This window comes from Chlorocebus sabaeus, chromosome 26, assembly GCF_047675955.1.
Source record: "Chlorocebus sabaeus isolate Y175 chromosome 26, mChlSab1.0.hap1, whole genome shotgun sequence".
NCBI classification, from domain to species: Eukaryota; Metazoa; Chordata; class Mammalia; order Primates; family Cercopithecidae; genus Chlorocebus; species Chlorocebus sabaeus.
The window spans coordinates 574,896-598,584 of NC_132929.1; the positions used below are offsets into that span (position 1 = coordinate 574,896).

The 23,689-nt window shown below is 45.0% G+C and overlaps 1 protein-coding gene across 7 annotated transcripts in view; it reads left to right on the plus strand.

Moving 5' to 3' along the window:
- Positions 1 to 23,689, plus strand: part of LOC103245991 (E3 ubiquitin-protein ligase HERC2) — a 219,985-nt gene that overhangs the window by 169,330 nt on the left and 26,966 nt on the right. For all 7 annotated transcript variants that reach the window (XM_008017306.3, XM_073011972.1, XM_008017312.3 and 4 more), the window contains 10 exons: positions 3,602 to 3,755; positions 9,539 to 9,646; positions 11,060 to 11,191; positions 11,618 to 11,776; positions 11,862 to 11,980; positions 12,899 to 13,024; positions 13,458 to 13,613; positions 14,004 to 14,119; positions 14,220 to 14,418; positions 20,720 to 20,934. In XM_008017306.3, coding sequence (XP_008015497.3) covers positions 3,602 to 3,755; positions 9,539 to 9,646; positions 11,060 to 11,191; positions 11,618 to 11,776; positions 11,862 to 11,980; positions 12,899 to 13,024; positions 13,458 to 13,613; positions 14,004 to 14,119; positions 14,220 to 14,418; positions 20,720 to 20,934 — 1,484 coding nt within the window. The remainder of the gene's footprint in view (positions 1 to 3,601; positions 3,756 to 9,538; positions 9,647 to 11,059; positions 11,192 to 11,617; positions 11,777 to 11,861; positions 11,981 to 12,898; positions 13,025 to 13,457; positions 13,614 to 14,003; positions 14,120 to 14,219; positions 14,419 to 20,719; positions 20,935 to 23,689) is intronic.

A 23,689-nucleotide genomic window follows, 5' to 3' on the forward strand; every position in this document is an offset into this window, starting at 1 on the left:
GCCTAATTTGTGCATCTTTTTAAAAATGATTTGTCAGAGTTCTTTAAGTCCCTTTTCTATCATGTGTCTTACAGTTTCCACCCCAGCTTATCTTTCGTTATTAGTTTGATATTTTTTTGCCATGTAGAAATTTTTAATTATTACATGATCAAATCTGTCAGTTTTTTTCATTTATGCCTTCTGAGTTTTGTATTATGCTGGAAAAAAAAAATGCTCGCTTATGTGACATTGTTTTAAATAAATTCTTCCAAATTTTCTTCTAAGTTTTTTGAGACAGTCTCTCCTTCACCAGGGCTGGAGTGCGGTGGTGTGATCTCGGCCTCCCGGGATCAAGTGATTCTTGTGCCTCAGCTCCCCGAGTAGCTGGGATTCCAGGCGTGCTTCGACGCCTGGCCAATTTTTGTATTTTTAGTTGAGACAGGGTTTCACCATGTTGGCCCAGCTAGTCTCCAACTGCTAACCTCAAGTGATCCACCCACCTCAGCCTTCCAAAGTGCTGGATTACAGGCATGAGCCACCGCGCCCGGCCTTCTTCTAAGTTTTTTATGATTTCATGTATTGCTTACGTTTTTTAGGCACCTGGGATTTATTTTGATGTAAGAATAAAATAGGGATCCAACTTTATTTTTTTCCTAGATGGTAAGCATTGCCCTAACATCATTTATTGAACAATTCTTCTTTTCCCTGGTGATTTAAAAACCAGTTTTATCATATTCTAAATTCCTGTATGCATTTGGGTCTATTTACAAAACTTTTTAGGCTCTAATACTATGGTATTTTAACTATTATAGCTTTAAAGTGTTTTTAATGTTTGGTAGCACTGGGTCCCTAGGACTTTGTCCCTGTGGAAATGTTCTGGACAGGAGCCGTCTGGGACTGTTGGCACCAGCCACGTATGACATGAGCACTGAGATATGGCTAGTGCACCTGAGGAACCAAAGGGTTTAAAACACTCAACTTGAGGCACATGTGGCTAGTAGCTGTTGAACTGGTCTGTAGGTCTGCAGTATAAAGTGAGTATCTTATTACCATGTCTTAGAAATAGGACTGATCAGTCCTAAAGGCCGTGGGCTTCCTTAAGAACTCAATCAGCAGCCATGCTCTGCCCTGCCAGGGAGCCTGAGATGTCCTTCCTGGCTGCAGATACTTCATCCCTTTCTCTGGGTGGCTACTTTGTGTGGAGGAAAGTCTTACTCTGTCACTTAGTTTAGGCAGTTTCTGTGCCTATTACAATTTTTGGCTTTAGTTAGAAGAATATTCTCTTTAAAGGAACTTCTAAAATTTTTAAGTAGAATTAGATTTTTTTAAAAAAATCATTAAATGCAAGTTCATAGTCCTTTATCTACAATTCTGGAACGTTAAAGCTTCTGATAGTCAGAAATTTTAGTGACTTACATGATCACCAAAATGATAAAGCACTTAAGTAGAGCTGAGCAGTCTCGAAAGCACAGCAAAGGTTTGGTAGATATTTTAGGGGCTTGTTATTTCTTCAGCTGCTATTCATGAAGAACTAAAAAGCTATAGGTTTCCTTTTTTCTGGTTTTTTGAGATGAGTTATTTGGCATAATTCTAAGAGATGAAATCGAGGTGAATTGCCATAAGCACTGTTACTGTTTTTCATAAGTTTATTGCATTTGTGAGAGGGAAGGGTATGAATGAGAACTTCAATTTAAAATAATTCTGAGCCTTTGCCATGCACATCCCGCATTCTCAGTACAGGGTAGGGGCTACCTTTATGTATGGATGAGGAAACTGAGGCTGAGAGGTTGTTACGGCTTGAGGACACTCACTTTGCTGGTAGGTGGAAGAGATGGGTTGGAACCCTGAGTGCTCTGAGCCCCAGCTCTGTCATGACCCCTCTGCAGATGATGCCTTTGGCAGAGCAGCCTTTGAAGGCCAGAGCCCCTGGTCAGCTCTGCACACGGGCGCTTGATGATGCCGACATCTGCTTTCAGTAACTCAACCAGGTTCCAGGAGAGACAGGAATAAGGATACGGCCGTGTTCATACTGCCCTTGCCAGGTTGGCAAGATGGCTATTTCTGTGTCCTGCCCTAACCTGATATTTGGGACTCAGAGAGAGAAATTTAGATTTCAAATCAAGCCTATATGACAGTGATATTAGTTTGTTATTAATATATAATAATATGTTTACTAAGCAAAGCTATTTCTTACCTACATATGAGGAAAAATAGAAAAAAGAATAATCTATTTCTAAAAAGTATAGAATGGGCATTAGAAGAGTTTTATTTTTTTCTGGATTAAAAATTTTGGGGTTAATAGATTATTGCTATTATGACATATTCTCTCATTTATTTTTAGAAATAACAGAGGTTATAATCACCACTCTTAACCTTAATTGTAAAAGGTTACAATTGGTGATTGTGAATCACCAATAATTTTTAAAATAAAATAAGAACACTGTGGATTGTTGAGAATGTGGCGTGGGTCTGACCCCTAGTGTACTGGGTCAGGAGGGGCAGCCGTGTTGGGGTCGGTGGTCCCTCCTGTCACAGACTCTCTGTCTGGCCTGGGCAGCTTGATGGTTCCTGATTCCTGCCCCTCGCACCGGGCTCCGTTGCCTTCTGGGATTGTGGTCATTTTCACCTACTGGGTGCTCCTTCCCTTGATAGTTTTGTTTCCAAGGCCAACTTTCCTCACTAGGAAGTGATCGTGTCTTGGTGTGAAATGAAGCCGTTGTTAGCACGGTGTTGCATCTGATCAGCTGGCACATGTTAAGGTTGTGTGTGTTGGGAGCCTTCCAGCTAGTTTTTTTTTCTTTTCTTTTCTTTTTGAGACAGAGCCTCTCTCTGTCCATCAGGCTGGAGTGCAGCGGCGCATTCTTAGCTCTGCAACCTTCACCTCCTGAGTTCAGGCGATTCTCCTGTCTCAGCCTCCTGAGTAGCTGGGACTACAGGCATTTTTAGTTTGTATTTTTAGTAGAGGTGGGGTTTCACCATATTGGCCAGGCTGGTCTCGAACTCCTCATCTCAAGTGATCTGCCTGCCTCAGCCTCCCAAAATGCTTGTATTACAGGCATGAGCCACTGCACTGCACCCAATGACTTTTTTTTTTTTTTTGAGACACAGTGTTGCTTGGGTCACCCAGGCTGGGGTGCAATGGTGCGATCTCGGCTCACCACAACCTCCGCCTCCCGGGTTCAAGCGATTCTCCTGCCTCAGCCTCCTGAGTAGCCAGGATTATAGACGTGCGCCACCATGCCTGGCTAATTTTGTATTTTTAGTAAAGATGGGTTTTTTCCGTGTTGGTCAGGCTGGTCTTGAACTCCCGACCTCAGGTGGTCTGCCTGCCTCGGCCTCCCAAAGTGCTGGGATTACAGGCATGAGCCACCAGGCCTGGCCCCAACGACTTTTTAATATAGATCATCTCTAAGCTTCACAGCACCTTTCAAGCTCTGTGCTGTCTCTGTTTTATGTGCAAGGAAGGCAAGCCCTGATTTGAACTCAATTTCTCAAACTCCAAGCCCTCCAGTCTGCCACCCTGTCCTTGTGGAGCTCTGGAGCAGGACGGACAGAGGTGGCATGCAGGTGAGCAGGTGTGGAGCTGTCGGCCTCTTCGTTCATGTCCGTGCTTCCTCCCCAGGTGGCAGATATGCTGTTGGAGCTCTGCGTCACCGAGTTGGAGGACGTGGCCACAGACTCGCAGAGCGGCCGTCTCTCTTCTCAGCCTGTGGTGGTGGAGAGCAGCCACCCTTACACCGACGACACCTCCACCAGCGGCACCGTGAAGATACCAGGTACGGGGCCGGCCCCAGGGAGGAGCTGCAGCGTTTCCACCTTCAGAACGGTGTGATTCTCTAATTGCTTCAGTAGAAACAGCCATCTCCGTTTTATAAAAAGAAGATACAGAATTGCTTCAGAATCACTTTTCTCCCCTTTTCTAAGAAATTTCTTTTGCACAATAAATCATACAGAAAGTCACACAAAGTAAATGTTTAGCGTCATGATAATCAGGCAGACGCCCTAGTCATCATGACCCAGGTCTAGACATAACCTGTGGCAGATTCCGGAAGCCCTCAGCCTGTCCCCTGACGTCCCTCTGAGTGATGCTGTCCTGACGCTGAGCCATCACTGACTTGCATTTCTGGACAGCTTCTGTTACCCATGTGTGTATCTTTCTTTTCTTTTTAACAACTCAAGAAAAATTATTAAGAAAATTGTTGAGGCCCTGGCCTTTGATCCGGCAGGCTTCTGTGCAGCCTGAATCTGCTGACTGGACACGCGTGCTGCTGTTCAGTGTGTTCCTCAGGCCCGTCCTTCTGCAAGGTGCTGCCTGATTCGGAGGCCCATAAGTTCCGCCCCTTTCGCCAGCTCCTTAGTGGCTGTGACTCAGCCCCAGCAGGCCCCTCCCACCTGCCTGTGTTTCTTTTGTGACATCTGCAGCCCCTGAGGCTTATTAGCACCTGAGGCCATTGGCCCACGAGGGCTACAAATGGTACTATTCTGGTGGAATCATCTCTTCCTTATTTATTAGCTGGAATACTTTCTTATAAAGAGACATTTCCCCTCATCCTATAGTTGGTTGCCCAAGGTGCTGTTTGCCTGAGAAAGACAAAAGCTTGATTCTTCCTTCTGTTTACCAGAGAATGAATTGGTTTCCTATCATTTCTTGAAGGTGACCTTTTTTTAAAAAATATTATTATGAACTGATGGATTGAAACATATGTGATCGTTTTACTTTATTGTGATTATCTTTGTTAAAGCTGAGATTATCCTGTTTCTAGACAGTGGCAGCCTCTTCAGTGTGGCTCCTGAAGTGATTCCGCTGGTCTTTGGTAGCGTCCAGGCAGTCTAAACATGGTGACCTTGGTTTTTTGTAGGTTGCCACTCTTCACCTGGGATCTGCCCTGGATTCTTTTGAGTTCATACTGATACTTAAAAATGTCTTCCTTTTATTTATTTTTTATATTTTATTTATGTATGTATTTGTTTAGAGACAGGATCTTGCTCTGTCACCCAGGCTGGAGTCCAGTAGTGCAGTTATAGCTCACTGTAGCCTCGAATTCCCGGGCTCAACTGATCCTCCTGCCTCAGCCTCCTGAGTAGCTAGGAGTACAGGTGTGTGCCACCTCGCCTGGCTAATGTGCTGATTCCTTCTACTCAAATTCAAAGTACAAGGTCTGTACTTCTTCTGTTACGTCTGCCTCTCTTTTCTTCCATATCGAATCCTGGTTCCAAGATAGTGTTTGATAAAATAACTCATGATTTTTCATTTGCTTTACGTAACCACATTGCACATATGACAGACTTAGGATATAATTTCAACACTGCCAACATCAGTATAATTACTGAAATTCTTAAAAATCTTAGACTATGCCCTAATTTCCTCAAATTTATTAAAATGATTATACTGCATCTACAAGAGCATAATAGCTGTTACGTACCATACTGTCTTTCAGTCTTCAAGTCTTAGTTTTACTAACTGGTCCTTGTGGGGTCTGAAATGCACTCTACTGAATTCCTCATTAGCCCCTGAGGTCAGACTTGTCCACGAGAGTTTTTGTCCTTTGAATTTGAAAGGCAGTTTTTCTGGGTGTTAAAGCCTTGGGTCACGTCTTTTTCCTCTGTGAAAATGTGAAAATGATAACATCTTTTCCCCTTAGAAGTCACGTGTGTTTTTTCAGTCATTTTATTAGAATGTACGTTCGTGTGGCTGTTCTCGGTGATGTTCCTGGTTAGAAGCCGTGCGTGTTTTCTCGGTAATTCTACTAGAACGTACATTCATGTGGCCGTTCTTGGCGATGTTCTCAGTTAGAAGTCACGTGTGTTTTCTTGGTAATTTTACTAGAACGTGCGTTCGTGTGGCCGTTTTGGTGAAAAGCCGCTTGTGTTTTCTTGTTAATTTTACTAGAACGTGCATTTGTGTGGCCGTTGTCGGCGATGTTCTTGGTTAGCAGCCGCGTGTGCTTTCTTGGTAATTTTACTAGAATGTGCGTTTGTGTGGCCGTTCTCGGTGATGTTCTCGAGTAGAAGCCGCGTGTGTTTTCTTGGTAATTTTACTAGAATGTGCATTCTTGTGGCCGTTCTGTACTAGAATGAGTGTTTGTGTGACCATTCTTGGTGATGTTCTCGGTTAGAAGTCGTGGTGGCTGTTCTCAGCGATGTTCTTGAGAAATCGTGTGTGCTTTTTCGGTAATTTTACTAGAATTCATTCATGTGGCCGTTCTTGGCGACGTTCCTGGTTAGAAGTTGCATGTGTTTTTTTGGTAATTTTACTAGAATGTGTGTTCATGTGGCCATTCTCGGTGACGTTCCCGGTTAGAAGTTGCCTGTGGTTTTTTTGATAATTTTTTTTTTTTTTTTTTTGAGACAGTGTCTCGCTCTGTCGCCCAGGCTGGAGTGCAGTGGCGCAATCTCGGCTCACTGCAAGCTCCGCCTCCCAGGTTCACGCCATTCTCCTACCTCAGCCTCCCCAGTAGCTGGGACTACAGGCGCCCGCCACTGCGCCCGGCTAATTTTTTTCTATTTTTTAGTAGAGACGGGGTTTCACCATGGTCTCGATCTCCTGACCTTGTGATCCGCCCGCCTCGGCCTCCCAAAGTGCTGGGATTACAGGCGTGAGCCACCGCGCCCGGCCGGTTTTTTTGATAATTTTACTAGAATATGCATTCGTGTGGCCATTCTCGGCGATGTTCCCGGTTAGAAGTTGTGTGTGTTTTTTCAGTAATTTTACTAGAATGTGCGTTCGTGTGGCTGTTCTCAGTGACGTTCCCAGTTGGCCGTTCTCAGTGATGTTCCCAGTTAGAAGTTGTGTGTGTTTTTTTGGTAATTTTACTAGAATGTTTGTTTGTGTGGCCGTGTGTTTTTTCAGTAATTTTACTAGAATGTGCATTTGTGTGGTCGTTCTCGGTGATGTTCCCAGTTAGAAGTCTTGTGAGTTTTTTCGGTAATTTTACTAGAATGTGCGTTTGTCGCATGTTCTCGGTGATGTTCCTGGTGAGAAGCCGCATGTGTTTTCTCAGTGATTTTACTAGAATGTGTGTCCGTGCAGCCGTTCTCGGCGATGTTCTTGGTTAGAAGCCGTGTGTGTTTTCTCAGTGATTTTACTAGAATGTGCGTCCGTGCAGCCGTTCTCGGCGATGTTCTTGGTTAGAAGCCGTGTGTGTTTTCTCAGTGATTTTACTAGAATGTGCGTCCGTGCAGCCGTTCTCGGCGATGTTCTTCGTTAGAAGCCGTGTGTGTTTTCTTGGTGATTTTACTAGAATGTGTGTCCGTACGGCCGTTCTTGGTGTTCTCTGTGAGAAGCCGCATGTGTTTTTTCGGTGATTTTACTAGAATGTGCCTTCGCGCGGCTGTTCTCAGTGATGTTCTTGGGTAAGTGGTGCTCCTTTAGTCTGTTGTCCCAAGTCTGTTTTGCAGGACATTCTCTTGAATTGCAGTCTGCAGTGTTTGTTCTGTAACCTTGCTTAGCAGTCTTTTCTAGGGACACTTGGTCCCTAGAAAACTATGCATGCATTGGATAGTTCATGCCTTTTAGAGTTAATGTTGGTTACTTTCTCTTTCAAGTACCTTTTACCTCTGTTTCTTTTTAAACAATTTTCTCCTTTTTTCCTATTTGTCTTAAGGTAACATCTGCTGTATTTATTTGATTTTACACTCTGTTTTAATCTCCATTGGAATGTAGTTTTGTTTTCATTGTAATTCTGTCTTCAGCTTTATTTAATTTTTTTGGTTTTCCTGTCTGATTTATGTGGTTCTTTCATGTCTTATATCATTTTTCTAATTTCACTCTATTTGTTTTGAAATGATCAGGATTGATGTGTTTTGTGGGCATATCTTTCTGGCCTGCTTTTATTGCCTATAGGGATGTTATTTTGTTCCTTATTCTCACTTTTTTTTTTTTTCTGGAGACAGAGTCTTGCTCTGACACCCAGGCTGCAGTGCAGTGGCATGATTCTGACTCACTGCAGCCTCGACCTCCCAGGCTCAAGCCATCCTTCCCCATCAGCCTTCTGAGAAGCTGGGACTACAGGCTTGTGCCACCACGCATGGTTAACTTATTTTTATTTTTCGTGGAGACGAGTCTCTCTGTGTTGCCCAGTCTTGTCTCAAACTCCTGGGCTCAAGCGATTCTCCCAACTGGGCCTCCCAAAGTGTTGAGAATTACAGGTGTGAGCCACCGTGCCCAGCCTATTCCCTTTTTCTTACAATAACTTTTTATTGTATTTGGTCTTATACTTTTGTCTTGCTCATCTTTATGTGAAATAATTTTTCTTGAACTTTTAGAATGAGGTGAGATTCAGAAAAGCTTTGTCACTTTGTCGCCCAGGTTGGGGTACAGTGGTACGATCTCGGCTCACTATAGCCCCAACCTCTGGACTCAAGCGATCCCCCTTCCTTAGCCTCCTGAGTAACTGGGACTATAGGCCGTGTCCAGCTAATTTTAAAAATTTTATATAGAGAAAGGATTTCACCATGTTGTCCAGGCCTGTCTTGAACTCCTGAGCTCAAGCAAGCTGGCTGCCTTGGTCTCCCAAAGTGCTGGGATTACAGGCGTGTACCACTGCGTCTGGCCCAGAAAAGCGTTTTTAAACTTTAAGTATTACTTCATGATGGAAATTTAAAGAACAAAGGATATTCCTAGTCAACATTTGCCTAGACGAAAATCTTGTGACCCTTTTTCTCTTGTTTCTCTCTCACTTTATATCCAGTCCACCAACAAATCCTGTTTTCTCTGCTTTTTAAAATATATTCCAAATTCAACTATTTCTCCTTAACTCTAGACGTTCTGGGCTAGAGCACCGTGGGGTCTCACCCGGTTTATCCCAGCAATCACATCCTAGCTGCCTCCCTGTATTCCTGCTTCCACTCCCCACCTCCTGTGGTCTCCCCAGAATCAGGCCCCAACAGAGCATCCAGAGATAGTATTTTAAAACCAGTCCGAGCCTCTCAACCCTGTAACCGTAGGAGGGGACCTGAGCCCCTGCTCCACATCTTTCCTCCTTCCTTCCTTCCCCGCCTACCTCTTTCCTGTCCCCTCACTGCCATCCTCTGCTAGACCTTAAAGATCTTCCAGCCTGAAGGAAAACTCTTGTGCCTCTGCTTGCACACCTCTCACACCAGGCCTGCGGGTTCTCCACACCAAGCGATTCTCCAGTTCCCTGGACACGCCAGGAGTTGAGGTGCTCCTCACTCCCCAGGTGACCCACAACTGCCGTCTGACTGGGCTGCACTTTGGGCATTCCCGCAGCCCCTGGTCAGTGTGAGGTTCGCTGTAAAGCTTGATTGGGGAGTGGGGTTGCAGTGGGAAAGTCTGCACAGGAGTGACCGCACAAGACAAATTGGCCAAGTGGAAGTGTTTTCTGGCCTTGCAGTCCACAGACATAATCTTCAGTGGGGATGAGCTGGGGAAAGGGGCGGTCAGTCTGAGATGCTTGTATTTGAGGCCAGTTCTTTCTGACTTTCTGCTGTTCATTCACTGTTAAACGTGGTTTTAGTTTCACTGTTTCTCCTTGGTGCACTGTTTCTACTTTGGGTGCTGATCTGAAGTGGTTGCTATGTTTTGTGTTCTGTCCTCCAGGTGCAGAAGGACTCAGGGTGGAATTTGACCGGCAGTGCTCCACGGAGAGGCGCCACGACCCTCTCACAATCATGGACAGCGTCAACAGGATTGTCTCCGTGCGGTCAGGTAAGGACAAGAGGTTGAGCAGGGCATCATCTGCCCACCTGTGTCTCCGCAGACACAAACCTTCACATTTGTAGGACAGAATGCTGCTACTGTATTCTCATGGAAGTCTTGAGGAAGGGACAAAACGCTGTTCAGCTGTGAAACACAGTAGGTTTGCTTGCCTCTTCCCCATACTTTTAAATACAGTAATTATCTGTGATCTGTGCACCATATCCCTGTCGGATGGGCTCTGCCTCACCAGACAGTCGCAGAAGGTGCTGGAGATGTGTGGGGTGCCAGGGCTTGTGCGAGGTCATGGTTGGCATACTGCAGAGCTTCTTCAAGGGGTTTGCTTCTTACTGGCTACAGTGAGGGCATGGCCATGTGTGGAGTGACTTCTGTATGTAGATGGAGGCAGCCACGTGTCTGGCTTGTCTCTGCTACTAGGCTCCATGAGGCCAGCGGGCGCAGATGAGGACATCTGGGGGGGGCTTGTGAAATGCTGTTTTACCGAGTATTTTAGAATTGGCGGTGCAGGGGTGTGTTTGCACCTTTTAAGACCTCTTTGTCCTTCATCTCAAGTGTTTGCTGTAAAGGGCCGGGTGATGCAGCCTCTGTCATAACATGCAGACTGGATGCCCGTGAGTGGGCGTGGCTGTGTCCCAGGAAAGCTTTATTCACACGGCATTACTTGGTTAGGTAAAGCTTTGCATGAAGTGGTCTGGTCCCGGTGGGCGTGGGTTTTTCTGGTGCTTTGACAGATGTCTGCCAGGGTAGTTTTCAGTAGTGTTGTTGGATATGACAGTTTTTCTGCATCCAGCAGAAAGTCCTTATGGGCCATCCCTGAGCTGCTGCCAGATGGTCCTTCTGAAGCAGAAGTCGAGCGGGGTTCTCTTGGCCTTCTGAGGTGCTGTGATGCACCACCGCTCCTGTCCACAGCAGCCAGGCCCTCTGCTCCCTCGAGGGCGACCTCCTCTGGGCCGTGCTGAACCACACACATGGGCCCTCTGTTGGGATGGCTAGGGTTCTTCCTTCTGCTGCCTGGCCCCTGGTTGTATCAGAGCTTTCCCGGGGAACGTCCCCATGGCCCCTGGCCTGGTGTGTGCTGGAGACCTGGCGGCCACTCACTGTATCCTGGCTGTGTGGGGTCATTTCTCCACTGGGTGGTGGCTTCTGCCAGGGCAGTGCCTTCGCCTGCCTCAGTTTCCTGGGTGCCTGGTGCAGGGGCTGAATGAATGTTTGCTGAAGAATGTGTGTATTAAAGTGTGAATCCCAAGAGTGATGTGTCACTGTGCACTTCAGCCTGGGAGAGCTCGGATTGGAGGAACTGGCTCTTCACACGTGACGGAAATCCTTCTGCTTTGTGTCTAAGAAGGTTTGTGTTGGTTGGATGGTGGGGTGAAGCTAACCCCGGGGTGCACTTTCCTCCTCCAGGCCGAGAGTGGTCCGACTGGTCCAGCGAGCTGCGCATCCCAGGGGATGAGTTAAAGTGGAAGTTCATCAGCGATGGGTCTGTGAATGGCTGGGGCTGGCGCTTCACCGTCTACCCCATCATGCCAGCTGCTGGTAAGGGAGGGGCTTCTGGCGATCAACGTTAGATGACTGGCTGTGGATTGTTTTTGGAGCAACATGGACGCGTGCACATTTCCACGTAGTGCCTGACGGCCTACCTTCTGCTGTGTTGGAGTGAGTGCTCCCACAGGCCCCACTGAGGCGTGGAACAGAACACAGAGAACTGTCCCAGCTGTCAGGCTCACACTCCTCACCTGGTGTGGAAGGAGTTGTTGCTGGTGCAGTTCTCAAGGCTTTTGGTTTACAGTGGAAGTATGAGTGTGAAGAGCGAGGCTCACTGACTTGCAGTGGCAGGCGTGGGCACATCAGCTGTTGCCTTCTGGTGGTTGGGGCTGGGTGGAGCCGCCCTTGTTCCTTGGCTTCTTATGGGGTGGTCCCTAGCTTGTGAAACACAGGGATGTTCACAGTGCTCATTCACAGGCCCTAAGGAACTCCTCTCGGACCGCTGCGTCCTCTCCTGCCCATCCATGGACTTGGTGACGTGTCTGTTAGACTTCCGACTCAACCTTGCCTCCAACAGAAGCATCGTCCCTCGCCTTGCGGCCTCGCTGGCGGCGTGTGCACAGCTGAGTGCCCTAGGTAAACGGCACCGTTACAGTTGCACCTGTCTTCCTACTTGGAAGAAACCGTCAGACTTCTGATACTTTCTCTCTGCTCATTTCAGCCGCCAGTCACAGAATGTGGGCCCTTCAGAGGTTGAGGAAGCTGCTTACAACTGAGTTTGGGCAGTCAATTAACATAAATAGGCTGCTTGGAGAAAATGATGGGGAAGCAAGAGCTTTGGTATGGAGCTTTCTAGTACAATTTCCAGATTTGTGACCCTTGGGGAATAAAATGTTGCTTTCATAGTCTAAACCTCTAAATCATTGAGAAGAGTTGGGGAATTTCACATAAGAAAAAGGAGGCCTTGGGCCGGGCGTGGTGGCTCACGCCTGTAATCCCAGCACTTTGGGAGGCCGAGGCAGGCGGATCATGAGGTCAGGAGATGGAGACCATCCTGGCTCACACGGTGAAAACCTGTCTCTACTAAAAATACAAAAGATTAGCCGGACGTGGTGGCGGGCGCCTGTAATCCCAGCTACTCGGGAGGCTGAGGCAAGAGAATGGCGTGAACCCGGGAGGTGGAGGTTGGAGTGAGCCGAGATGGTGCCACTGCACTCCAGCCTGGGTGACAGAGCAAGATTCCATCTCAAAAAAAAAAAAAAAAAAAGAAAAAGAATAAGGAGGCCTTGGTCTCATCCAGACTTTGCACAGTTGCAGTGTATACTGAGTTCAGGTTGGACTTTGATTTTGTGAAAATCTGGGGACAGCTGTGAACACAGGATTGTGTTGATTGGACTCTACAATGAGGCTACCTGACAGCCTACCCCGTATTTTGCTGACTAAAGTAGTCCCTTTTGATCCTACCCATGGGAGGAGACAGGCAGCATTTGTGGGCCAGAGAGGGACTGTTTCTCTGGAAGCGGATGTACTGAAATCATTGTAAACAAACATTCTTAGATGAGTCTTCAGACTCCTCTTTTTTATTTTAGTATTTATGTTCTCTTAGCTTTTTTCCTGCTTGAGAATTTTGATAAGCTTTTTTTTGTTTTTTAGAAGAAAAAGTACCAACATAATGAAACATTTGACCGTAGAAACAAATGGTCACCCTCCCCTGCAGCCTGGATTCCTATGATGGAATACTCTTCTGTTGTTTCTTAGAGTTTTACAGGTAGTGCTCTTGCTGCTTTGGTGAAAGGTCTTCCAGAAGCTTTGCAGAGGCAGTTTGAATATGAAGATCCTATTGTGAGGGGTGGCAAACAACTGCTCCACAGCCCATTCTTTAAGGTAATGTTTGACTTATTTTTAAAGTGACAATAGAGCTATTTGACTGAAAGAGCCACTGAGAGCTGTCATGTACAGTGTGTGTGTTTTAGGCCTCTGAGGGCAGCTGTAGGTATTCCTAAAGTCAAATATGAAAAAATCTCGAGAAATGATCGTGTAATCTAAACCCTTAAACCATAAGCCTGTCACCGTTAGCATGCCTTGAGATGCACAGGTGTTCTTGTCACTTAATGGCAGGCAGCAAGAGTTGTTCTATGGCAGGTGGCTAGGAACGGTCAGAGATCTATCTCCACATCACTGATGCTGGCCGTATGCTTGCTGTGTGCCCATGGCAGTCATCCTGGAATAGGAGGTCCTGCGGAAGGAGTCACAGAAACTTTGGCCTGTTCACTGCATTTCTGAGTGTCCCTGTGTTTGTCATTTTCGACGCCTGCAGGTACTGGTAGCTCTTGCTTGTGACCTGGAGCTGGACACTCTCCCTTGCTGTGCCGAGACACACAAGTGGGCCTGGTTCCGGAGGTACTGCATGGCCTCCCGCGTTGCTGTGGCCCTTGACAAAAGAACACCGTTGCCCCGTCTGTTTCTTGATGAGGTATTGCATGATGTTTTGGAATCACTTTTGGGATGCAAAAACATTCTTTGGCTATAGTGTAAAAAGATGCCAATATTATGAGACACAGAAAAATTTTGCTTGCCAAGGAATGTCAAAGAAAATAACACATAGGTGAAAATGAGTGAACTGTCACTGTGAATTTCAGTTAAAGTTTATTTTTAGTAAAATACAGATAGATTGATACTGTCTAGACATTATTAATATGTTAGACTTGATGCAGTCATTATTGGCTTTGCCCATGAGCCGTAACATTGCAGTGTTGCTCTTCCCTCATATTTTCAGGCAGGGATTCTTTCTGTCTTTCCTTAGTATTTATCTATTTTGTTGACATGGGTGTTTGATTTGTAACATCATAATAATTTTGTTTAGGTGGCTAAGAAAATTCGTGAATTAATGGCAGACAGCGAAAACATGGATGTTCTGCATGAGAGCCACGACATTTTTAAAAGAGAGCAAGATGAGCAGCTTGTGCAGTGGATGAACAGGTTGTTCTATTAGAAACAAGCAGTAATGTCGATCGAGAGCGCGAGAGGCCGTGTGCGTTGTTCTTTCCCATGGCAAATGCTCACTTGATGTTTGTTATAGGCGACCAGATGACTGGACTCTCTCTGCTGGTGGCAGTGGAACAATTTATGGATGGGGACATAATCATAGGGGCCAGCTCGGGGGCATTGAAGGTGCAAAAGTCAAAGTTCCCACTCCCTGTGAAGCCCTCGCAACTCTCAGACCCGTGCAGTTAATCGGAGGGGAACAGACCCTCTTTGCTGTGACGGCTGATGGGAAGGTAAGGGCACTTTTTCTGTGTCACAGGGTCATTGAGCCTGAGACAGTTGTGGCTAAAGGTGTGTGTGGTTCTTAGCACATGCAAGGATCTGTACTCAGGGTTAATAGTACTGTGGTATGCAGGAAGCAGCTAGAGTTTAAGATACTTTTGTATAATCTTTAAATTAAAAAAAAATTTTTTTGAGACAGAGTTTTGCTCTTGTTGCCTAGGCTGGAGTGCAATGATACGGTCTTGTCTCACTGCAACCTCTGCCTCCCGGGTTCAAGCAATTCTTCTGCCTCAGCCTCCCAAGTAGCTGGGATTACAGGCGCCCGCCACCACTCCTGGCTAACTTCTATATTTTTAGTAGAGACAGGATTTCACCATGTTGACCAGGCTGGTCTCGAACTCCTGACCTCAGATGATCCACCCTCCTTGGCCTCCCAAAGTGCTGGGATTACAGGCATGAGAGCCACCACACCTGGCCATTTTTTTTTTTAGTTTTGAAAATACGTCATTTATACAAAAGTATTATAATTTTTGTTTGTGTATCACTCATTAGATGTATTTCTTGTTTGCTATTGTAAATACTATCTTTTAAAAAATTTATTGCTGCTGGCCTGGTGCAGTGGCTCACGCCTGTAATCCCAGCACTTTAGGAGCCCAAGGCAGGTGGATCACCTAATGTCAGGAGTTCGAGACCAGCCTGGCCAACAAGGGGAAAACCCTGTCTCTACTAAAAATACAAAAATAAGCCCGGCTCAGTGACATGTGCCTGTAATCCCAGCTACTCGGGAGGCTGAGGCAGGAGAATCACTGGAACATGGAAAGCAGAGGTTGCAGTGAGCTGAGATCATGCCACTGCACTCCAGCCTTGGCAACAGAGCGAGACTCCGTCCACTGCACCCCCTGCCCCCCCCCCAAAATAAAAGATTGCCACTGATATATAGAAATACTGGATGTTTATATATTGACTTTATGTTTGGTGACCTACTTGACTCTCACCGTTCGAGTTTATCTGAAGATTTCTTGTATCTTCTTTATAGAGTGCCGTAGTCTCTAAGTGAATTCTGTCCCTTTCTTTCTAGCGTACCTCTTGTTTGTTCTTCCCGTTTGTGTGGGAGAAAGGGAGCTCATGGTGCGGCCTGGGGTTGTGGTGTGATGCTTGGTAGGAGTGGGCGGAGGCTCCTGCCTTGATCCAGACTGGAGCGGGCGCAGATGGAGCGTTCCCAGGCTTCCAGTGGGGTTTGAGTAGAAGCCCTTCATCAGAATAGGCGTGTTTCCTTCTGTTTCTATTCATCAGTGGACACTGATTTCTGTTCAACACTCTTTCTATATGTTTCGAAATGTTCTTTCATAGATGTTTTCTTTTTTTTTTTTTGGAGACAGAATCTCACTCTGTCGCCCAGGCTGGAGTGCAGTGGCACAGTCTCAACTCACTGCAACCTCCGCCTCCTGGGTTCAAGCGATTCTCCTACCTCAGCCTCCCAAGTAGCTGGGACAACAGGCGCCTACCACTACGCCTGGCTAACTTTTTTTTTTTTTTGTATTTTTAGTAGAGACGGGGTTTCACCATGTTAGCCAGGCTGGTCTTGAACTCCTGACCTTGTGATTTGCCCACCTCGGCCTCCCAAAGTGCTGGGATTACAGGCAGGAACCACCGCTCCTGGCCGATGTTTTTTCTAATGGGTTAGTATAGTAAGTTGGATTAATTGGTTTTCTCATATTAAAGAAACTTGCATTCTTTGGATAAATCCAGTTTGGTCAGGATCTGTATCTGGCTTGTGTTTGTTATTGTTTTGTTTAGATTTTTGGGAGATCCTATTCATGAGTGAGATACTCTCATGTAATGTTCTGTCTCACACACATTTATCATTGCATAGTTTCTCTGGGTCAGGACTCTGGAGGCAGCATAACTCCATCCTCCAGCTCAGAATCTCAGCAGGCTGCAGTCGTCTTGAGGCTGTCTGAGTCCGAGCAAGGATTCAGTCCCTTGTGGACCTTTGGGCTGAGGCTTCAGGCCCTCATGAGCTGCTGGCAGAGCCTCCCCTCACTCAGTCCGTTGCCACGTGTCCATAGAGGGTCTCACAGCATGGCAGCTTCTGTCAGCAAGGGCAAGGGAGGCGCAGGGGAGGGAGCACCAGCGAGAGAGAGTGGAGCGAGACAGAGCCACAGTCCTGTGTAACTGTATCACAGAGGGGGCACTCCATCATTCTTGCCCTGTTCTGTACATCAGAAGCAGGTCATTAAGTCCAGCTCACACTCAGGGAGAGGGAGCTCTAGGCATACTCGGAGGTATGCAGGCTTGTTTCTAAACCAACACAATAAAGCAAGTGTCTTCACAAAGCAAGTCACACAAATTTCTTGGTTTCCTAGTGGATATAAAAGTCTGTGTATACTATAGTCTGTTAAGTCACATCTTCAGACTCCACTTCTCATTCTAGTTCTCTTGCTGTTTCCACCACATCTGAGGTCACTTATTCCACTTGTCTTGAACCCCTCAAGATCATCCATGAGGGTTGGAATCCACTTCTTCCAATTCCCTGTTAATGCTGATATTTTCACCTCCTCCCATGGGTCACAAATGTTCTGACTGGCATTTATAATGGTGATGGCTTTCCAGAAGGTTTTCAATTTAGTTTGTCCACATCCATTAGAGGAATCACTGCCTATAGCAGCTATAGCCTTATGGAACATATTTCTTAAATAACAAGATTTGAAAGTTGAAATTACTCCTTGATCCATGTGGCTGCAGAAAAGATGATGTGTTAGCAGGCATGAAAACAATTTTACTCTCTTTGTACATGTTCATCAGAGCTCTTGGGTGACCAGGTACATTGTCAATGAGCAGTAACAGTTTGAAAGAAATCTTTTTTTCTGAGCAGTAGGCCTCAGTAGTGGGCCTAAAATAGTCAGTGAACCATGCTGTAAACGAATGTGCTGACTCCAGGTTTTGTTCTGTTTCTGGAGCACAGTCAGAGAGGAGTTAGCATAATTCTTAAGGGCCCTAAGATTTTCAGAATGGTCAATGAGCATTGACTTCAACAAATTCAGCTAATACAGACCAGCTGCATTAGCCCCTAACAAAAGATTTGAAGCTTTGACGGCAAACATTGACTTCTCTGTAGCTGTGAATGTCCTAGATGGCGTCTTCTTCCGATAGACGGTTCCATCTACGCTGAAAGCCTGTTACTTAGTGTGGCCACCTTCATCACTGATCTTGGCTAGATCTTCTGGGTAACTTGCTGCAGCTTCTACATCAGCACTTGCTACTTTACCTTGCACTTTTATGTTATGCAGATTGCGTCTTTCATTAAACCTAGGAACGAATCTCTGCTACCTTCAGACTTTCTTTCTGCAGCCATCTCACCTCTCTTAGCCTTCGTGGAATTGAAGAGAGTTAGGCTGGATTAGGCTTTGGCTTAAGGGAATGTTGTATCTGTTTTGATCTTCTGCCTATGCCAGTCAAACATTCTCTATATCTGCAATAAGACTGTTTTGCGTTCTAATCATTTGTGTGTTAATTGTACTTCAAGAACTTCTTATTGGGTAACTGGCGCGAGAGGCCCAGCTTACAGCCTGTCTTGGCTTTCAACGTGCCTTCCTCACTAATCTTACTCATTTCTGGCTTTTGACTTAAATGAGAAATATGCAACTCTTCCTTTCACTTGAACTCTTAGAGGCCACTGTAGGGTTATTAAGTGGCCTAATTTCTATATAAGTTGGGTCTCAGGGACACAATAGGGAGGTCTGGGGAGAGGGGAGGTCTAGGGAGAGGGAGAGGTCTGGGGAGAGGGGAGGTCTGAGGCGAGGGGAGGTCTGAGGCGCGGGGAGGTCTGGGGAGAGGGGAGGTCTGGGGAGAGGGGAGGTCTGAGGAGAGGGAGAGGTCTGAGGCGAGGGGAGGTCTGAGGCGAGGGGAGGTCTGAGGGGAGGGAGAGGTCTGAGGGGAGGGAGAGGTCTGGGGAGAGGGACAGGTCTGGGGAGAGGGGAGGTCTGAGGCGAGGGGAGGTCTGAGGCGAGGGGAGGTCTGAGGAGAGGGAGAGGTCTGAGGAGAGGGAGAGGTCTGAGGCGAGGGGAGGTCTGAGGCGAGGGGAGGTCTGAGGGGAGGGAGAGGTCTGAGGGGAGGGAGAGGTCTGAGGGGAGGGAGAGGTCTGGGGAGAGGGAGAGGTCTGGGGAGAGGGGAGGTCTGAGGAGAGGGAGAGGTCTGAGGCGAGGGGAGGTCCGAGGGGAGGGAGAGGTCCGAGGGGAGGGAGAGGTCGGGGAGAGGGAGAGGTCCGGGGAGAGGGAGAGGTCCGGGGAGAGGGAGAGGTCTGGGGAGAGGGGAGGTCTGGGGAGAGGGGAGGTCTGAGGAGAGGGGAGGTGGGAGAACAGCTGTTGGCGAAACAGTCAGAACATACATAACATTCACCGTTTAAGTTCACCGTCTTCTATGGGTGTGGTTTGTGGTGCCTCAAAACAAGTACAACAGTAACATCAAACATTAGTGATCACAGATCATCATAACAGATAAAATAATAATGAAAAAGTTTAAAATATTGCAAGAATTTTCAAAACGTGACATAGAGACAGTAAGTCAGCACGTGCTGGTGGAAGAATGGCGCCGAGAGACTTGATCAGTGTAGGGTTGCCACAGACCTTCGGTTTGTAAACAGCAGTATCTAGAGGTACAGTAAAGCGAGGCACAGTCAAATGGGGTGTGCCTGTACACAGGAGCGCGCGTATTTGGAAGCAGGGATCACTGTGAACCGTGTTAGAGGCAGACTGTTAGCACAGGTGTCGACGTGGTCTAGCCTCACAAAAAGGTTTGAAATATAGTTCCTCTTTGTCAATTCTCAGGAGAATTCTGTTTCTTTTCGTTGCTTCTCTGGTTATTTTAACATATGTAGTTAAAAACCTAAAGTTAATTAGTATTTCTCCCCTCCTCCCAATCAGTGACCCCTTGTTACCCAGTGTTTGGGTTCTAACCTATTCCCTCTGCCATAGACTTATTGTTGTTGTTTTGGTTGTTTTATATGGACCGTAGTTTTTTTACAGTTAGCCAAATGTTGCACATCTTTGCTTACTGTCATTTCTTACCATCGTTTGTTATGTCTCAGATCTTACAAAATAATTTCCTTCTCCTTTATCATATCTTTTTCAGTTTACTTCAGTGAAATTCTTTTGTTGGTTAATTCTGATTGTTTTGTTTCAAAATATCTTTATTTTGTCCTTTTTCTAGGGTAGGGGTTGGTAAGGACTTTCTGTAAAGGGTACAATAGTGTTTTCAGCTTTGGGTCATGTGGTCTCTGTTGCAACTTCAAAAGCAGCCCTGGACATACTATAAATGAGTGGGTGTGGCTGTGTTCCAGTAAAACTTCATTTACAGAAAGAAATGATGGGCCTCCTTTGGCCTGTGGGCTATAATTTGCCAGTAGTTATGAATTCTCAGGGGCAAGCCTCTGTCTCCCTGTCAGAGCTGAGACTGAGAAGGGCAGCTTTCTCTGTTGTTCTTATTTCTTATTCACAGTCACTGAGGGGCAACCCTTTGGTGCCCCACTTTCTGCAGGAAGTCCTTGGAGGCGCGCCGCATTACCGTGCACCCAAGAGCCTTACACCCTCCCCACCGAAGCTGGCTTTGGGGGCGGAGGTTGTTGATCCACCTGAGCTTGGGTTTCACTTCCTGCGTTGGCCCTCGTGGCTTCCTTTCTATTATGTCAGTGCAGCAGCACGTTCGAAAGGTGTCTGAAACAGCATGGAACAGCATTTAAGTTTGTATCAGGAGGGATGTTTGCCCTCATTTGGAAAACGGCAGTCTGATTGCATGTGTGTGTGTTTTTACGTTAATCATGTTTTTTAAAATTAATCATAGATGTTTTGTGTCCTAAAACATTCCCACTTAGATTTAAAAAAAAAGAAAAGACTTTTTTCCCATGTGGTTTATGTGCTGCCCTGCTGAAATAGTAAAATGTGCTTGTGCTCTTTTATGGATATGTTTTTGTGGCTGTTATTGTCAGAGATTTGCATAGAGTAGGTAATTAAATTGTTTTTTGCTTTTCTTGGTGTTAATTGTAGTTGGTATTCTACACAAAAATGGAAGAGTTTCCAGGGAGAAGACCTTATTTTCACAATATGTTTTTTGAATTTGGAATTTCTAATAGTCATGTTTTTATTTCATTTCTAGAACTTTGGTAGAGCATGTATAAACTCATAAACTTACATTCCTGAGATTTTTAACTTTAAATTTTATTTCTATGTGGTAAAAATGTCTAAAGCATGGATTTATGAATTACTAAATTTGGGGGATACTGAGATTGGAAACTGATGTTGCTTTTTCTTCTCTTAGCTGTATGCCACTGGGTATGGTGCAGGTGGCAGACTAGGCATTGGAGGGACAGAGTCGGTGTCTACCCCAACATTGCTTGAATCCATTCAGCATGTGTTTATTAAGAAAGTAGCTGTGAACTCAGGAGGAAAGCACTGCCTTGCCCTGTCTTCAGAAGGAGAAGTTTACTCTTGGGGTGAGGCAGAAGATGGGAAGCTGGGGCATGGCAACAGAAGGTATGATGTGAAGACATTATTTCAACCTTCTATTTGTCTTTGTTTGTTTGTCTTGATGCTGCTGCAGTTTATTGGCCCTTTGTTTTCCAAGGTAACATTTACAGCAATCTGCTCAAACTAAATAATGTGAATGACTTGTTTGGCAGAAATAGTGTTACGTTCCAGTATGAAGGCTTGCCCATATGACTCCTCTGTGGAGAGGAAAAGTGAATTCTGAGTTTTTGACAAGTCCTAAGTCAGTGTTTTTTTTGTCCTTCTCCCTTAAATCATCCAGGGAATCACGTTTGGCATTTTGTGTAACATGCGTGGTACTAGAACTGCACATACAGAGAAAATAGGAGTGAGGAAGAAAGCACACAGCATTGACACCATTTTTTAAACAAACGAACCAAACTCACAAGTTTTAAAAAATTAATGAGAACTACCAAACAGATTGCAGTAACAGGGGCTTTCCTATCCTAGGAATAACTAAAACACCATATAAAATATATTCAGCTGGTCCGGTGTGGTGGCCTCACGCCTGTTGTCCCAGCACTTTGGGAAGCTGAGGTAGGCAGTTTGCTTGAACTCAGGAGTTCAAGACCAGCCTAGGCAACATGACAAAACCCCATTTCTACGAAAAATAGAAAAAAAATTAGCCAGATGTGTGGCGCACACCTATAGTCCCAGCTACTTGGGAGGTGGAGGTTACAGTGAGCTGAGATTGTGCCACTGCATTGCAGCCTGGGTGACAGAGTGAGATCCTGTCTTAAAAAATAAAATAAACAACAGTCCCAAAGACATTGAATATCAGGCAACAAAATACAGTGTTCTCTGAATCATGGGAAACAAGGGGAATTCTCAGGGATGATGGTTAATGGTACAAAAATATAGGTAGGTAGAATGAGTAAGATCGAGTATGATACCACAACAGGTGACTATAGGCAACAATAACTTGTTGTATGTTTTAAAGTAACTAAATTATAATTGGATTGTTTGTGACACAGGAAAGGATAAACGCTTGAGGTGATGGATAACCCATTTATCATTATTTATAATAATCATCTGATATGATTTTAATCATGATATTATTTATAATAATCATCTGATATGATTATTATACACTGTATGCCTGAATCAAAATATTTCATATACCCTGTAAATATATACATCTATGTACCCACAAAAATTAAAAATTAAAATGTTTTTTAAATGAAAAATAAAAAACAAGGGAAGTTCTAAAAATTGCCCAATGCACTTCCTGTAGAAAGTTTCCAGGCTGTGACACAGGAAAGAGAACACCAGGCAGATTCTGGCAGACTCCCTTAGTATAGAGGAGATAGAACTGGAAGTCCAGGGAGGCCAAGATATACAGAGTCTGCAGAGTACTAGAGTGGAGAGAGCTGCACAGAGAGCCGGAAACCTGCAGAGCCTAATACAGCACTCACAGCTGTGAGGTTGAAGAACAGACTGCCCAAAGGATGAGAAAGAATAGTCCCCAGAACTCACATGGCAGGGAGACGGAGCTAGATCCCCAAACCTCACAGTTTACAGGGCAACGATTAAAGTACTAAGAATGATGTTACCCAGTATTGGTGAAAAATTAACCACAGACGAACTGTTGCTTTCATCCCACCAACAAAGCTTAAAAGCAAGACCTGAAAGGATTAAACTACTAATAAGTAACTTATCACAGAGATCAAAGCTCAAGAATATTTTTATGAATATAAACATGAACCACCCAATAAGGTAAATTTCACAATTTCCTGCATCCAATAAAAAATTACCAACCATGCAGGGGAGCAGGAAAATACAGCTTATGTGAGGAGAAAAGTCATCAGTTGAAACTGACTCAGAAATGGTATCAGTGGTAGAATTACTAGATAAGAACTTTATTAAAATAGTTATTTTAACCTTATACCATATCTTCAGGAAGCTAGAAGAGAACTTGAATGTGTTAGATAAAGCCTGGAATATACTTAAATGCCCAAATCAAAGTTCTAAAGATGAAAAATACATTGGATGGGATTAATGGCAGATTAGACATTACAGGAAAAAAAGATCAGTGAACTTGAAGACATAATGAAAGAAACTATCCAGAGTGAAACAGAAAGAAGACTACAAATGAACAGAACATCAGAGAGGTGAACTGTAGGACAACCTCAGATGTCCTAATATATGCATAATGAGAGCCACCAAAGGAGGGGAACATGCAGCGTTTTGAAGAAATAATGGCTAAAAAATTTCCATATTTGTTGAAAACGATAAATCCACTGATTCAAGATGTTTAAAGAACCCTAAGCAAAAGAAACATGAAGAAAACTACACCAAGGTGAATGGATCAAGACCAGAGATAAAGAGAAAAATGTTTTAAAAGCAGCTGGGGCGAGGATGGGCCGGGGTGGGGGTGACCAAACAAGTTACAAGAAGAAAGATAAGCCTAGCCGCAGATGTCTCTGAGGAATCATGCAAGCTAGAAGACAGTGGGTTTTCTATAAGTAAAAATTATTGCCAACGTTTTGTTTTTTTTTTTAACTCAGCAGAAATATTTTTTCAAGAATTAAGTTGAAATAGAGTTGTTTACATAAACAAAAACTGAAAGAACCACAGACCTGCACAACCAAAACCTTAAAAGAATTTCTTTAAATAGAAGGAAGGTTATACCAGATAGAATCATGACTCTATCAAAGGAATGAAGAAACGTTAATGTCATGACGTTTTTCCTTACCATACAGATCTTTGAAAGAGATAATTGAGTATGTCAGGCACATAATAC